Here is an 18,057-nt window from a genome sequence, read left to right as displayed (position 1 = left end):
GCAGTCTTCTATTCTTTGTTGGTGGTACCCATGACTGTCCTGGAACTGACTGCCGTTCTGCAGGCTGTTGTCCCACTCAATGATATAGCTGCAGTAGCCTTTAATGTTTTTTGGCCTATCTGGTCTTGTCCAGTGGGGGAAAAAATTACCAGACAGCTTTGTAGGGGACTCGTGTGGTTGAAACTATAACACCTTAACCAAGCATGTCCTTTAAGGAGTATACTGGCGTTAACCCCTCATGCAGCAGTCTCTGCTGCATCTAATGCACATCTAATTGAATTACTTGCAATTGTTTGACCTTCAGAAACAATTTTCAGTGCATGCTTACGTTGTTCTTCTGGAAGGTGTTGAAGAAGGTCTTCCATTTCATCCCAGTGTGCCCTATCGTATCTTGCAAGCAGTACCTGGGAATTGTCAATATGCCAATGGTTGGCTGCTTGTGCAGCTACCGCTTTTCATGCTGCATCAAGTTTTTTTTTTCTTTTTTTCTGGAGAAACCTATCTCCGGTTGCTTGACTATTTGCTCTTTTCCTGGCTGTGGTAGTGATGATCGAATCTGGCGGGACCTGTGATCGGAAGTAAAGGGGATCAGATGGAGGTGCTTTAGATTTCTTATTAACCTGTGGCGTAATTATACAGGAGTGCACAGGCTCTATGAAAATGTCTCCAACATGTTCAAACATTCCTGGTAACATAGGGAGAAATTGTATGTCCCTGTGTGTTGATGTGAGGGTATCAACTAGAAAGTACTGAGACAAATCTGTATGTTCAGCTGTTTTCTGTTCTGAAGTTTTGTGGCACTGTAAACATTTTTGATCCCGAAGGTATGGATGTGGTATTCCCACTCTGTGTTGAAGTTGTCGGTTCAGAAAATGTTGATGGTTTCACTCGGACCAAAACAATAGAGGTAGAAAGAAATTCAGCCACAGTCTTTTCAGATTTCGGTGCAAAGCCTGAGGGTGGGGCAGCTGAATCAAGATTCCTTGACCGACCATGGCTCTAGGGCGCCAAGATGATGTCCTGACACTCGATATTGGATTGCAGGTCAAAGTCCGAGTCTTCAATCGAGAATGACCCTTTTTGCTACGGCTACTCCTGTGCACGTACATCTCCAAAAATATCAGTGGTGTGCTTTAGCACTGAGTGCGTGACTTCCAGCCTGTGAGCTCTTCGGTCCCAGACTGTTTTCTTGGAATGAAACGATTGGCATGCATTGCAGGTGGCCTCGTTGTGGTCTGGCGAAAGGCAGAGGTTACACACTTGATGGTGATCCATGTGTGGAAATTTGGTGTGGCAGACGGCAGAATCTGAACGGTGTCCGTTCCATCAGGGTCTCATATTCTTTCATGCCACGTGGAGACAGGCCTGGGCTCTGGTGAGGCCTGTCCCGAAGGATACGCGGTTGAAGTTCAACCCGACTTGATTAAGATTATTTAAAGAAACGCGATTGAAGTACAACACCATTGATAGAAAGTAAAGACTGTTAGAGAGTCTCGAACTGGAGCCAGTGAATACGGAGCGAGGGGAAACACATTTGAACTCGATGGCGGAGAAAAAACAATCTAACAAAGAATTTGATGCCCATGCGCAGTATCAGCAAGGAGGAGTCACTCAACCCCGAGACTCAAAAACACTTCTCGAAGAAAAACTAATTGCAGACCTCGAGCCCAACACTAAATGGTAGGATAATGCAGAGCATGTCTATCTACGGACACACATGCCATCAAACAAAATGTTTTTAGCTCAAATGGATCAAAAGTTACTGAAAACACAGCACACATGTTGCAGTGCAGTGGGAGGCCTTTTGCAAAGGTTGACTGGAGACTACACAACTTTTCAGTTGCTTATTTCGGTATTTGAGTGTCTAACCAGTCCTAATGAGGTGAAACACTTGTCAGGAACGTGTGAACGTGCACAAATGCCAGAATAAGTAGGTAATACTAAAAATAAAAAGTGCAGCATTAAGCTGCATAATCAGCCTTTTCTGCTGCATAATGTGGTCAACACTGCCGCATTATTTGGTCCTCCTGTTCCGCATAATATAGTGGCTGTACCTGTGTTGATTGTCTTTATTAAATATCACATTCTATCTACTCTCTACTATCTAGAGAAAGGTGTTGGAAAGTACGCCTTGTTTTTGTCAACCATGTTGGGTGTCAACAGGGGTGGACTGGCCCAGTATATTTAATATACTCAGTTGGCGGGAAATATTAAAGGTTGGAGCAACTTCAGTGAATGTAATCAAATTCTTATTTATTAGCATCAGTAAAAATAAACCTGCTTCTAAAGCTATGCTATGCGTTGCCCCTTAACAAAAATGTGACATTCTGTATAATGGGCTCAAAAGCACTTTTCCTTTCTTAAACCGAAGAGTCTCATTTTAAGGATACACAAACCCTCATCCCCTGAGGTGGCATGCTTCATCATCAGACCATGCTCCAGGTTGAGTGGGGTGTGCACAACCAAAAGGAGCATTTTTTGGAGATCTTTTCTGCTATTACAAGAAGCCTGCAATTCTGGTGCCAGAGAATCAATCAATCTATCTATCTATTACCAAGTGGCGGTCACCATTAGGTAGTTATAGTTAGGTAGTTAGGACCTACTTTCTATAGAAAAGGCTGTTTTTTTGCTTGCCTATATCTTTGGCGTCGTTAGACTAATCCTCATGAAGTTTTCCTAAAAAAATCGACAGTCACATGAGCTGCGGTCTGAAAAATTTCAGGGTGATCCGTCAAGCGGGGGCAGAGAAAGTGGGAGTGAAATTTAGAGCTTTTCCAATGTTAATTCCTGTAGGAAAAATTTAACAGCGATAGCACAAAAACCACTGGACTGAATTACGCTAAATTTGGCAGAAAGGTAGCTCTTTGTCCAGAAAGAGCCTTTTTTGTTATTTGGTGTAAATCTGTTCATTAATAAAATCCAAATTTGAATATATAGGGACACGAAGGATTCATGACCCAAACCGATCTTGTGCAGAGATCTGATTGGCTGATAACACTGCAACAACAGAAGTTGGCCCACTCCTGCTGCCCCGGGGACCACCATCTCGCCGGTGCTTATATTGTTTATGTGGTGGGAGGGGGTCGCCTGCTTCCCCCCCACCCCCGCTGCCCTGGGGACCGCCACCTACCCAGGGCTGTTATGATATGCAGGGGGGAGGCCGCCTGCCCCTCCCGCTGCCCCAGGGAACACCACTCCCCTGGGCAAATATTTAAAAAACAGAAAGCCCCAGGGACCACCACCCCAGGGGCTACACTGAATTTTGAGCGGGGAGGCGCGTGGCCCCCACAAGACTTGGGGACCACCACCGCCGGGGCTTCCATATAGATATGAGGTAGTAATTGTGCACCAATAAAAACTGGATTAGAGGGTGCAGGTTTGTATTTTTTTTTTTTTTTTTTTTATCAACCCTGGGTGTAATGATCCTTGCTTTTACGGGTTCTTTAAAAATGTCTTCAGCATGTCTAAGCATGCTGGATGCATAGGGAGACATTGGTACTCTTTGTGTGTAGATGTTAAAGTATTAAATAGAAAATCGTTCTGAATGGGATCTGTATGTTATTGTACATTATGATACTCATCTGCCCTGGCTATTACTTGATTATAACCAGTGGTCTCTTCAGGGGGAGATGGCCTCGCTGTGTATAAATCTGGGTCATTAGGTAGAATGGGATCAGGGTCATATATCCCATGGGTCTACTTCTTCTTGAGGATCACTTAAATCATCCCTAAGTGGTGATGCAGATGATGCCTGTGGAGAGAACTGTGCTGAATGTGTAGGTGTAGGTGGTGGTGGTGGGGTAGAAGGAAGACAAGGAGAATGTGGTGGTGAAGGCTGAGGTGGTTGCCTTTTGTTTCTCCTTCTGTTTCAAGACTTTGATAGGTGGAGGCCGCGAGTCCAAAGTCTCTTGAAATGTGAAATTTCTTTTAATTGTTGGAGAAGGAGAGGCTATGATCTTTCCTGTTTCCTTCTGTATGTGAAGTTTGCGCTGTTTAGCGTCCATAACCTCTAATTTAGGTTACATTTCAGTAGCTGCAGAATGTTTACTACTGCCAGTTTTCGATTCCGAAGGTTTCGATACGGAATGCTTGACTTGGACTGAAAATGTCTGCTCTGAAAGTGTAGTTATGTTTTTTCGACTCCGAGATGGAAAAGTTTGATTTTCGACTCAGTACCAAAACAGATGTAGCAGGCTGTTTGGTAGATGCTGAATGCACCATGGTGTTTTGCTTCTGTGCCGAACCCGAAGGTTGGTCATCCGAAGGTATCATTTGTGTCTGACCATGGGCCCGAAGGCAGTGGAGGACCGAAAACCTATGCAGGAGTCTTTTTAATTGTCTTTGTTTGGTGTGACGGGGCTGATGTACTCAAGTACTGCGCCGGTGGGATTGATTGTCAGAATCTCGATTTGAGTCAAAATCTGCAAATGAGATGGGTACGAGTTGTCCTACTACTTCTTGCGCGTGTTCTTCTCCAAAGATGTCAGTATGTGTTCTGACGATTTGGACGCCATCTCCAGTCGACACGCTCTTCGGTCCCAGAGAGTCTTTTTGGATCGAAACGATCTACAAGCATTGCAGGTCTTTTCTCTGTGTTCCGGAGACAGGCACAGATTACACACCAAATGCTGATTGGTGTAGGGAAATTTGTTGTGACACAAAGGACAGAACCGAAATGGAGTCTGTTCTATCAGCCTAACATTGTTCGACTGCAATGTGTTGAAGTAGGCCCAACAAGGGCGAGGTCGCCCCTAAGGGCATGAAATCGACCCCGATGATCGAAATCGGATCAAATATAAAGAGTGGAAAATGGAATTGAAACTATACTGACGTTAATAGAAAGTTAGAATAAAGTTCAGAAAATACCAAGATCTACCGGAGCGAGAGGAAACACGCCCGAACCCACGGCGGAAAGAAAATAATCTAGTAAAGGACTTGATGCCCATGCGCACTATCACTGAGAGGAGAAGTAACTCGATCTTGTGACTTGAAAAGATTCTTTGAAGAAAAACAACTTGTAACACTCCAAGCTGATATAAATAAATATATATATGTAAAACACAATTACAAAACATAGACAAGTGCGGTTATACTAAACCAGATAGTCTGACGTGTCACGGAACCTTAACCCCAAGTCAGAAAGGCCCCATGGGGAGCAAGACCCTTGTGTCCTGCTAGACACATCTAGCGGGTGCCCGCGCTTTTGGCTTATGGCTTGTAGACTCCTGACCTCAGATGCTGCATTGTACCTTCTGTACTCCAGCCACTGCTTCACATTCTCCCATGTAAACAAATGCTGGCAGTTAAAGGCATCCTGTCCAGACAGCTTGAGACACTCCATCTGGAAGCATCACATTTGGCTCCAGACCGTAGGCATGTCCGGTCCAGCTTCCCATGGTTCTGCCCAGAAAACTAAAATGCATTCAACACAGACTCCACCTTCAATTTCTTGTTTTTCTGGCCTGTGTATGCAGGACAACACATGATGGTGGATAAACTAATCAGATGATGGGGCTGCTGCAAGGAGGACTGTGGGGTTGGGGTGAACATTACAATGAGTCTGATGACAGGCGTACCCTCAAATTGATGCACAAAATATTGAAATTGGTTGTTCACACAAATCATTAGATGGCAGAATACTACACAGCACGTGAATCTAAAACTGACGCCCAGTCCTGGAGACTGGTTTCAAGATCTGTTGGCTGCCCGAGATATCTAGTTGTCAAATGACTCTACAAATGTGATTAACAATCCCCCACTGCCACTCTTACACATTCCTTCAAAGTATGTGGTCCTAAATCAGTCCTAGCATCCTACAGCATGAGCCGGAGCCTGGGTTCCTACATCTTTGGCCACAGCCAGAGTCGTATAGCCCAACAAGCACAACCTCTGCCACACCATACCATAAGGCCAACAGGTTTACACCCACTCCCCACACCATACTAAGCACACCCCACATCTGTGTGTTTTACGCCCATGCACAACAAACAGCACTTCCGCTCTTTCCAGAAGCAGGTACTGGGGATCCTGCAGCTTACAATCAGTCTTGGAGTGACTTGCCTGATCACTCACCTACAAACCAGCCATCATCGCATTGCTGCATGACGTTCACCAAGTCGCCTTCGATCAGCTCCAGTTCATCCTCGTTGTGGGGGGTGTAGTGATAAAGTGCTCGGTATCTGCAGGACAAGAGTCAGACAGGAGTTGGCTCAGTGTTTGCTCTTTAGGTTTCCCCTCAGTAGCACTCCCAGCCTTAACCAGCAGATGTCAGTGTAAGAGCAGAAAAGAACGCTGGCCGCAACTGTTGCACGTTAACAAGGCATTTAAAAGGCTTGACCCTGACTTTCCACTTCCTAAAGGCCTTAGTACTTCAACTGCATTTCTATTCCCGGTGTTCGAACCATCTGAGGACCTCCATTTGCCCATGCTTCCTGAAGAATATATTTATTTGCTTCCCCTGAAACCTGAAGGTGAGGTACAGAAATACTAAACTAGTTACTTACCTGTTAGAATAGTTTTGCAGTTTGAGTCTCACGCTACAAAACTGCAAATGTTCGAGAACATGATGATTCACTGCTTAACCTCCAATGCGCGATTACATGGGAAAATGTTTATTTTTGACAGTTGACACAGGGCCGGCTGTAGGGAGGTCCGATTGCTGCAGCCGCACCTGGCGCTGACCCCGGGAGAGGCGCTGGGTTCACAAATAACTTTTGCTTTTAAAAACACCCGCTGTTTTATTGTGTGTCCCTAAGTTTTCCGGCAACCATAAAAATGCCAAGATAATGTAGGTGATCAATGGTTCTGTTGGCATGAGATCGACGTTTTGTCTTATAACGTAGGATGGAGGGTTGATGTGTCTGCTTCGAAGAGCTTGTACATGCAGACAGATAATGCTCAGTGGTTTGTGTAAAATTTCCTATAGACGGATTTACATACGTAAGATGCATTGCCTCTGTATAGCGTGTGTGTAGTGTAACGTGCTCTGGCAACCTAGGGTTAGTATGAGTAGCGCTAGAAAACAAAAGAAATGTATGTGAAAGAGGGGCTGTGGAGAGGTGAGTGGCACTGCTGGAAGGTGGCAGTGAGGGGATCTGTAGAAAAGGAGCTCAAATAAAGATTGTTGCACCAGGAGCCTCTAAACACTAAAGCCGGACCTGGCTTTACATATTTAAAGCAAACGTGGGACAGTAAATGAAAAATGACAGCATATCGGTGGTAAAGGTGAGATGCTTTTGAATGCACGCTAGCGTCGGAGGGGCTGTAACTGTCAGGGAGCACTGACCAGTACGTTACTATACGAGCAGTGCCTGGCTCTCCATCATCGGGGTCTGAATTACATCCACCATAATATCAGCCCGAGCGGCACTAAAGGGTGGTCCCTTCAACTCATGCCCATGTATATCTGTAGAAGAACCTTCGCTCTCCCCAGCAGCACTCCCAGCCTGGCCAGAAGGGGCCTCTGTAGGGCATGGACTTGTTACTTCATCAGCACTTCTACATGTGGCCACCATAGGTCAGCATAAAAACAGTCCTTGGATCTCCTTGCCCAGGGTCTACCTTCAGGTCAACATTTGTCAGTGAGCTCTCCACCTCTTAACCTCCCTCGGGGAATGCCCCTTCAGTCCGGCAATCACTGGAAAAGCAGTATTTGTCTCCGCCTCCATAGTGCTGCTGTAAGAGCACTGACCTGCCTTCCCTCCACAAGGTCAGTGTTCTTGCAGGAGTAAACCCCATCTTGGCCAGTAGGTGGCCCTGGAAAAAGCTATTTGGGTCTACGTGTCCTAAGGTAGGGCCAAGTAGTCATTTCCAGGGTTCTCGGCCCTCGCCTTCTGCACTCTATGCGCGCTCGGGTCCCCAGATCGTTCCCTTGCCTCACGCTTTAGTGAAACATGTCATGAACTCACACATCCCAGTGGATATCAGAGCCGTTCTTGGGGGACACCCGGGGAAGCCGAGACTCCTCCGCGCGTGGATGGCTGCTACTTCCAGACTTGTCCAGAGCAGAGTTCTGCAGAAATAAACACAAGATGGTGAACTGCGAAGCTCAAGCACAACTTCAGCCTGTAACACAGAGACCTTGCAGGGGGGGCAGAGGAAACAGCCTTTCGACAATGCCCCACACCTTTAGGAGAGCACCCAGTCTGTAACACCAACATTATTGCCAATGACAAAATACACACAGCTTACAATACTGATACCATGCACAAGGGTAGAAAAAGCCATCTTGAAACAGTGACACAACAGCCAACATGCAATGCTGGCATCAAACACAGAACCAGAGAGGCAACCTTTCAACACTGGCATCAGGGACAGAGGCAGAGAAGCCATGCTGTTATTCTGATCCTATGGACAGGGCCAGAGAAGCAGGCCTGTAAAACTTCTATCAAGCACAAAGGCATGTAAACTAGTCTGAAATACTAACATGCATTGGAGCAGAAAAGCCAGCCTGCTACATTGACACAAATACAAGGGCAGAAAACACAGTCTGCAACACTGACACCAAACACAGGGACAGATAAGTCAGCCCGTAACACATGCAGATAAATCAGCCATAACAGGGCCACCAGATGTGTTTCTCGTAAGCCACAACATTTTGAGCTAAGTTTCTTTGCATGCCCTGACCTGTTAGTTGGCGCTAGATTCTACTTGGTTGTATTTAGAAGTCCTTAGACCTCCAATGTTCCAAGAACATGAAACACCAAGGGATGATATCCGTGGGCTTTTTGAGCTTTTAGAAAGAAATATTTGTTAATTAAGGTATTTCTGACGTTTGATCAACTTTTACGTTTTTTGGAGCCTTGATCTACATTACATGCCATGTGTTATATAGTTCTGATAAATAAGAGACTCTCTCTAAAATTTGAAATACACATACCACTTTTAATTATAAAAAATACAAACAAAAAGATGACTAGTTGTGGTTTACTCAAAGGAGACCACCTTACACGAGGAAACTGGTTAAGGTTCCGACGCTGTGAGAGTATATTTGTTCGTACGATTGTACTGAACACATATGACAACAATGTTGCACAGGATAAGGTATATGACTAAAGGGTGGCGGTTACACACCTCCACATTTGCAAAGGGGGTGATGTGGGCACCGCATGAGTTGGTCAATTACATCACGTCATAAGGATCATACATGACTTTAGTGCCTTGTCGCTCTGTGACTTTAAGGCAGACCAAATAACCTGTCAATGAATGGAGCCTGTTGGGCTTTAAATTTTTGTGTCTATCTTGTCATATTTGTGGCGCTTTAAGGACAGACGTCAAATGTCAGGCTCTTTCTTATGACAAATTCCTGCTTGTTTTTTTAACACAGGGATTGCTGTTTACAGACTGCTCACTTTGAAGTCAGAGAAAGAAAAGCAAAGTGAAATATGTTACAAATTTGCCGAGGGTCAAGTGTGTAAAAGGAAATGCTGCAGGATGTCAATTTTTGTCTAACACACAAATAAATAGAAATACCTGTAAATGAACTGTACGCATTCAGCAGTTCAAAAGAGAAAATTAAGCACATTTTTTGTAACACTGAAGCATGATAGAGAGAGATTTTAATAGAATCAAAACAAATCAAGACACGTTACTTGGTGATGTACACATGAAATATATTAATTGAATCCTGATTTCCACAAATTATCATTTGTGCGGAATATAGTCTTTTCAGTAAAACTGCATGTCTGTGCAAATTACAGTGACCTATCACCCAATCTTAATTCCTTGAAATAAATCGCAGCCTCCTGTCCGTTAAAGCTAGGTGGGTCACGAAAGTCTGTCATTCTATAAAGTGGGCTGTGGTTTTAAAGATTAATAATCACTGAGTATAGACCATGGGGTGGTATATATTTACATCTTTGAATCACTAACAAGATCTGAGGACTCTAAGAGACCCTGTAACAACCAATCTGAAAAGAGTGCTGCACAAGTACCATGGCACACAGTTATCTACAGTGTAGACACTGGAAAGCCCACAGTACATAGCCAAGCTTTGTGTTTACTCACACTGTCTGCCAGGTTGGTGACTAGATTAGAGATTTAAACAAAAAGAAATAGGAAATACTCACTGAATATATTCCTGTATCCATAAGGGTGGCCCAACCTGGCTCTAATTTGGAAAAGAGCTAATGGCACACCCCTCTGAAGTCCACCTCCACTCTCAGAACCCTGCTTCCCTGCCAATCACTCAGACTATGCCTTTGACCTTATACAGCCCTCTACTGCCTCTCACTAGGGTTGTGCTACACAAATATCATATACATACATACATTGCTCCTCACCGCAGCTGTAGTATTGTGAAGGGCACTCACCTGAGGCTGCGACATCCCAGTCGGCTGTGCCAGAGAACGGGCAGACTGTTGGTGAGGAGGCTGAACAACAGGACTCTGCAGATTTGTGGCTCTGTGGTCTGGGCCTGGCCCTCCTTGGTTCTGATTTGGAGATGTCTGCTGTAGGTTCCTTGATGCCTGGTTATTGGGGGCTACCTGGTCTTTAGGAGTGGCTGGATAAGTGAAGCTGTAGCCCCGGGGGGAGGATGACAGTACACCAGTGTCACCTTGCTGGAGGCTAGGAGAGCCCCCTCTGTGAGGAAGGGGTGACTGTGAGTTCTTCATGGCTAGGAATGATGGGGAGTCTAAGGAACGATGAACATTGCTTGAGCCAGGTGACGAGGCCCGGACAGAACTTGGAGAAGGACCCCGTGCAGCAGGACTCTGAGGCGATGGAGACACAGCTGGGCTTAGTCGACTATTCTGCCCAGATGTCAAAAGTTTAGGTGATCCGGGAAGATCCTCAGCTCCTTTTACCCGTGGCTCCTTCACCACTTGTACATAGTTGGCTGGGAAGATCCCCTGGCGGCTTGTTCCCGAGATGCGGCCCTCATACCAGTTCTCATCTACTCGACGGATCAGGCTGATCTGCTCACCCTGTGGGAAGGATAAGCAAGGGTGAGTCACTCTTACTAGCCATTAGAAGTTCTCTATATTCTTCTAGATAGAGTGCTCCCTCACAGCAAATGTGCCTGAGCCATTTTATACAACTACCCTGGAGTCTCTGTTCAACAATGTTCCTTACAGCTCATCCACAACGCTCACAAAATATTCAATACATCTCTTCTGCAGCCAAGCTAGTACACCATGCCATAAAACCTTATACGACCAGTATTCATACACCGTTCTTTGGAGATTCAACGCATCCAGGCAGTATTCAAGGGGAGTCAGTTCCTTGGATGGAGTTGGTGATGATTCAAGTGCTTCATACAGCAATGACCGCATACTTGTGCCTTACCTTTCGAAAGGATAACTCCACAGGAAGGTCCCCTTTGAAGGTGTACTGGGCGAGGGCCTCCCCATACTCCAAGACCTGGATAGTGGGGGGCTTAATTGGCTTAGGGATCTCAGTTGGAGGGAGTACCTGCCATAAGGTAAAAAAAAGAGAAATGTAGAAACAAACACTGAAAACTCAAACTTATGTAGAGAGCAGCAGCAAATGCTTAGTCCTTAGAGACAGGAGAACACACAACAAAAGAGCATCTATGTCCTGACAGAGGAGCCCAGACACGAGAGAGTGAGCAACCCATACCAAGGGAACAGAACTGTGTTCAAGCAAAGCTCACACTTAGAGAGCAGGGAATTTCCATAGAGAAGATACAACTGAGAGCAAACCCAACCAAATGCGATTAAAAAAGAGCAGAGAAAGAGGTAAGCAGTCTTTAAGAAAGAGGTCCCTAGAGAGAGGTTCCCCTACTAAGACCCGCTAGAAGGGAGAATCTACCAAGAGACAAGCCAAACATGACATAAGTGCCCTAACAGAAGAGGAGTCCGAATTAAGGGTGAAAACTCTGCTAAAAAAGAGCAGACCTCACCAAGAAATAGAAACACCACAGAGGAGACAGCATACCTAAACAAGAAGATCCAGTGAAGATAACAGAACCAATAAAGAGAAAAGATTCAACAGAGAGCGTAGACCCGGACCAAAAGAGGAGTCCCATACAAAGAGAACAATTGTATACTAAAAAGAGAAGTCTCATTCCAACTGAGAAGTCCTACACCAAGAGGCCCAGTCACATGCCAATTCAGCAGCCCTCTCCGAGAGGACACCCTCTGAAGTTTCAACCTCACAAAGGGAGGAATCCCCACCTTGAGAGGAGCCCTTGCTGAGGGAGGAGTCTTTACACAGAAAACAGAAGGCATGACAGGAGAATCTACCACAGACACAGTAGACCTCTCCAACAGATGATCTCATATGAAATTTGAATCTCACCAGAAGAGGAGCCCTTGCCAAGGGAAAAAAACAGGACTGAAAGAACAGGGAGAGCAGATCTTATCAACAGAGCCTGGATGTATGTATCCAATAAGGGGTGTGTAATTTCATAAAATGTTTACTTGTCCAAGGAACAAATTGCTTTGGATATCTACTTGTCCATTTGGTACCATGCAATAAGGTTACACACTATACAGCATTCTGTTATTTGAGAAAAATAATAAGCTCTCTGAATATGACAGGGCATTTATAAGATCAGGGTTAGAATTCTAATAATGCTATGATTATGCCACCTTTGCGATTCTACAAGTCTCAACATACCAGGTCTCACATTATGTCAAATACTTGAAATATTCACAGGCTCTCTTTTCTTTATGAAATAGCTCTGTTTAGGCTAGCATTCTGGTTATGGTAGGGCTCTGAATAAGTCAACACTAATTATCCTGGAGTTCTGAGTATAGAGAGCAGAGTTCAGGATATAGCATTTCTTTGCTTGTAAAATAAGTGTCTTTAAAGTTTGTTGATTTGTCTTGTGAATTCCCAGGCAAATTTACTTTTAAACATTCACTCAATTTCACAAATATTTTTGTAAATAAACTCTGATTACTCTTGTGGCCCAATGCAAGTGTTACCAACTGGGGATCAAAGGGATCACTTCTATTCTCACATTATCTACTTAACCACATCGCACAATTGTTTTGCTAAATCACTTAATCTCACTCTGTCGCAGTTCCCTTGAGTGCTTTAAATGTATTTTGCATATAAAAAAGGAGCATTCTGGGACCATTACAAGAAGCCACAAACTGTTAAATCTTACAAATATGTATACACATTTTTGTTAAAATTTCTGTCGGTAATATAAACGGAGCTTCCAGCTCACTATATTTTCTTAGGGCGCTCACCCTAACAATAAAGGCTCAGTGTTAATGACCATACATTCAAGTGGGAGCATCTCATACATACGGCTGTGTATCAAGCAATGGGACACTAAGTTGGCATCCAATGGGTTTGTGTACAGCGGGTTGAGCCTACTCCTCCAGAATACAGAATAAACATGAAAACTTGTTTTCCTTGTCACCAAACAATATGTATGTGCCATCGGATGATATGGATTATTTACGTCTGGCCCAAAGAAGAGCTATGTTGGGAGAAGCGTTACTTAATCTTTAGAGCAGCAACAACGTCTCATCAGATTCTTTAAGTCCTGGAAATAGGAACATTCATTGCAAATTACCCGGGTGACAAATGAACTACTGCTGCGGAGCTTAGAGAGCAGGTGGTTCTCTGATACAAATGACTTTGAGCCAAGGCCTTCTGGATATCCTTAGGCGGCTGGATCAAGGATGCCCACAGAAAATAGCTCCCAAGAAAAACATGTATTTATGTTTTACTGATAAGAGCACCCATCTTCTTTTCTAAGCTTCCTCCTAAAATACATCTTCTCATGTTTTTTTTTTTTGTCTGGCCTACAAACATATATTGCTATGTCACCAGGGTAAAATAATACATGAAGATTCATAAATAAACATATTTTCATTTATACATACATCAAGGTGATTTGGATCACCTTGATCTGTCTCACCGGGCTCGTGTAATTATGCACAAAATACATACTTCCTAACATACATCAAGGGGTTTATGGTAGCCCTCTTCATCTACTGATCCGTTCAACTGTCACTGACAGTTGGCTCCCGCCCACCACAGCATACAGCCTGGGGCAACAATTCAGGCAATTTCGCCCACTGGCACTTGCGATTATGAGGGATGGCATTTTTCCCATTCAGCTCCGCCTAGAAAGGAATCCAATTCAGTGAAAGGGCTGGGGAACCAATACTTTACTTTGCCAATGCTTTTCTTTCAGTTCCACATCCTTTTATATTAACCCTTGTGTCTTTAAACCAGGTCTTCAGGTTACAGTAATTCAAAACCAATCATATATTTTCTTTCCTCCAATAAGAACTGTATTTTCCTCTTATGTACATTAAAACAAAACAAAAAATTAAAATTATACTAGTTCTTAGTACTCCTGGCTTCTAGGAAGCATCTGTACTGCTATAACATTATTTTGTGTATGGTTTTAAATATTTATATTGCAAGCATATGGCAGCAACATTTAGGTAGCACTGTGTGTTCTTTTTTCATGTTTGTATGTATGCTTGCAATAAAACAAAAATAAGACTACACTACACCTATTGGGTTTGCCAATGCTGGTTATCAACTTGTAATTTAGGATCAGTTTTAGAGGCAGACACAACTGCTTTTTGGAGATAGTGGAGAGCAAATCTGGAGGGAACAGAATAAACGGTTCATTCAAACTAAGGCTCTCTTCTTAGATCCGACTCCAGAACTTCTAGGGACACCAGCACCATGCACTGGCCTGTAATGAGCCCGGCTCAGGTGTTGTTAGCCTTCCTTCCTTTTGGCCTTGTAATCTATTTGTCCGTTACAGTGATGAACGACCTGTTTGTTAAAACGTCCAAAATATTTTTTATCTTGGACAGAAAGGCAGCGACGAGGTTGTCTGAACCTCTGAAATCCCTGAACAGATGCAGCAATTCCCCTCCCTCTGCCTAAGTTTCGTTCAAGCACATTCCTCATTGTCAAATGTTAATGGACTACCAGCCACTCTCAAGTACACAGTCAGGTGTTAAAGCACTGTTTAGGCTCTTCTGTGCAGCACCATAACTCCCCTTTGTGCAGTCACATACTGGAACATTTTACTGTTAGGAGTTCCATTGCAGCAGTTGTGTGGTAGAGCAGTGGTTCCCACCTGTGGTCCGGGTACCCCTGGGGGTCCGCAAAGCCTCCTCAGGGGGTCAGTGACTGCTCAGAAAATTAAATAATATCATCAGATTTGGTCCCCAACTTTCAGTAATGACTCAGTGTGTGAGGGAGGGGGTCCCCAGATTTCAATAATAATTTAGTGGGGTTACTAGTAATGCTAAAGTGGGGGTCCACAGAAGTCAAAAGGTTGGGAACCACTCTGGTAGAGCACCAATAATGGTGTACCACTGCTTTGTACAATATATGAAATACTGCATGACAATAATATTTTTTTGACCTAACACTACATCGCAAGGTAAATGTAAAGAAATGCCTCCTTGGCATGGTTGCCCCCTGACTTTTTGCCTTTGCTGATGCTATGTTTACAATTGAAGGTGTGCTGAGGCCTGCTAACCAGGCCCCAGCACCAGTGCTCTTTCCCTAACCTGTACTTTTGTGTCCACAATTGGCAGACCCTGGCATCCAGATAAGTCCCTTGTAACTGGTACTTCTAGTACCAAGGGCTCTGATGCCAAGGAAGGTCTCTAAGGGCTGCAGCATGTCTTATGCCACCCTGGAGACCTCTCACTCAGCACAGACACACTGCTTGCCAGCTTGTGTGTGCTAGTGAGAACAAAACGAGTAAGTCGACATGGCACTCCCCTCAGGGTGCCATGCCAGCCTCTCACTGCCTATGCAGTATAGGTAAGACACCCCTCTAGCAGGCCTTACAGCCCTAAGGCAGGGTGCACTATACCATAGGTGAGGGTACCAATGCATGAGCATGGTACCCCTACAGTGTCTAAACAAAACCTTAGACATTGTAAGTGCAGGGTAGCCATAAGAGTATATGGTCTGGGAGTCTGTCAAACACGAACTCCACAGCACCATAATGGCTACACTGAAAACTGGGAAGTTTGGTATCAAACTTCTCAGCACAATAAATGCACACTGATGCCAGTGTACATTTTATTGTAAAATACACCACAGAGGGCACCTTAGAGGTGCCCCCTGAAACTTAACCGACTGTCTGTGTAGGCTGACTAGTTCCAGCAGCCTGCCACACTAGAGACATGTTGCTGGCCCCATGGGGAGAGTGCCTTTGTCACTCTGAGGCCAGTAACAAAGCCTGCACTGGGTGGAGATGCTAACACCTCCCCCAGGCAGGAGCTGTAACACCTGGCGGTGAGCCTCAAAGGCTCACCCCTTTGTCACAGCCCAGCAGGGCAGTCCAGCTTAGTGGAGTTGCCCGCCCCCTCCGGCCACGGCCCCCACTTTTGGCGGCAAGGCTGGAGGGAACAAAGAAAGCAACAAGGAGGAGTCACTGGCCAGTCAGGACAGCCCCTAAGGTGTCCTGAGCTGAGGTGACTCTGACTTTTAGAAATCCTCCATCTTGCAGATGGAGGATTCCCCCAATAGGGTTAGGATTGTGACCCCCTCCCCTTGGGAGGAGGCACAAAGAGGGTGTACCCACCCTCAGGGCTAGTAGCCATTGGCTACTAACCCCCCAGACCTAAACACGCCCTTAAATTTAGTATTTAAGGGCTACCCTGAACCCTAGAAAATTAGATTCCTGCAACTACAAGAAGAAGGACTGCCTAGCTGAAACCTCTGCAGAGGAAGACCAGAAGACGACAACTGCCTTGGCTCCAGAAACTCACCGGCCTGTCTCCTGCCTTCCAAAGATCCTGCTCCAGCGACGCCTTCCAAAGGGACCAGCGACCTCGACATCCTCTGAGGACTGCCCCTGCTTCGAAAAGACAAGAAACTCCCGAGGACAGCGGACCTGCTCCAAGAAAAGCTGCAACTTTGTTTCCAGCAGCTTTAAAGAACCCTGCAAGCTCCCCGCAAGAAGCGTGAGACTTGCAACACTGCACCCGGCGACCCCGACTCGGCTGGTGGAGATCCAACACCTCAGGAGGGACCCCAGGACTACTCTAAGACTGTGAGTACAAAAACCTGTCCCCCCTGAGCCCCCACAGCGCCGCCTGCAGAGGGAATCCCGAGGCTTCCCCTGACCGCGACTCTCTGAATCCTAAGTCCCGACACCTGGGAGAGACCCTGCACCCGCAGCCCCCAGGACCGGAAGGACCGAACTTTCACTGGAGAAGTGACCCCCAGGAGTCCCTCTCCCTTGCCCAAGTGGAGGTTTCCCCGAGGAACCCCCCCCTTGCCTGCCTGCAGCGCTGAAGAGATCCCGAGATCTCTCATAGACTAACATTGCGAACCCGACGCTTGTTTCTACACTGCACCCGGCCGCCCCCGCGCCGCTGAGGGTGAAATTTCTGTGTGGGCTTGTGTCCCCCCCGGTGCCCTACAAAACCCCCCTGGTCTGCCCTCCGAAGACGCGGGTACTTACCTGCAAGCAGACCGGAACCGGGGCACCCCCTTCTCTCCATTCTAGCCTATGCGTGTTGGGCACCACTTTGAACTCTGCACCTGACCGGCCCTGAGCTGCTGGTGTGGTGACTTTGGGGTTGCTCTGAACCCCCAACGGTGGGCTACCTTGGACCAAGAACTAAGCCCTGTAAGTGTCTTACTTACCTGGTTAACCTAACAAATACTTACCTCCCCTAGGAACTGTGAAAATTGCACTAAGTGTCCACTTTTAAAACAGCTATTTGTGAATAACTTGAAAAGTATACCTGCAATTTTGATGATTTGAAGTTCCTAAAGTACTTACCTGCAATACCTTTCGAATGAGATATTACATGTAGAATTTGAACCTGTGGTTCTTAAAATAAACTAAGAAAAGATATTTTTCTATAACAAAACCTATTGGCTGGATTTGTCTCTGAGTGTGTGTACCTCATTTATTGTCTATGTGTATGTACAACAAATGCTTAACACTACTCCTTGGATAAGCCTACTGCTCGACCACACTACCACAAAATAGAGCATTAGTATTATCTCTTTTTGCCACTATCTTACCTCTAAGGGGAACCCTTGGACTCTGTGCATACTATTCCTTACTTTGAAATAGTGCATACAGAGCCAACTTCCTACAGTAAGTCTATGAAAGTAGATGTGGAG

General features: G+C 45.3%; 1 protein-coding gene across 10 annotated transcripts in view; it reads right to left on the bottom strand.

Moving 5' to 3' along the window:
- Window positions 1-18,057, bottom strand: part of SORBS3 (sorbin and SH3 domain containing 3) — a 293,967-nt gene that overhangs the window by 16,647 nt on the left and 259,263 nt on the right. For all 10 annotated transcript variants that reach the window (XM_069214033.1, XM_069214036.1, XM_069214035.1 and 7 more), the window contains 4 exons: window positions 11,287-11,412; window positions 10,311-10,925; window positions 7,908-8,011; window positions 6,073-6,179 (listed from right to left, as the gene is read on the bottom strand). In XM_069214033.1, coding sequence (XP_069070134.1) covers window positions 6,073-6,179; window positions 7,908-8,011; window positions 10,311-10,925; window positions 11,287-11,412 — 952 coding nt within the window. The remainder of the gene's footprint in view (window positions 1-6,072; window positions 6,180-7,907; window positions 8,012-10,310; window positions 10,926-11,286; window positions 11,413-18,057) is intronic.

Source organism: Pleurodeles waltl, chromosome 11 (assembly GCF_031143425.1).
Source record: "Pleurodeles waltl isolate 20211129_DDA chromosome 11, aPleWal1.hap1.20221129, whole genome shotgun sequence".
NCBI lineage: Eukaryota > Metazoa > Chordata > Amphibia > Caudata > Salamandridae > Pleurodeles > Pleurodeles waltl.
Note: the sequence above shows the minus strand (reverse complement) of the source record. Positions and strands in the feature narration are given on the sequence as shown.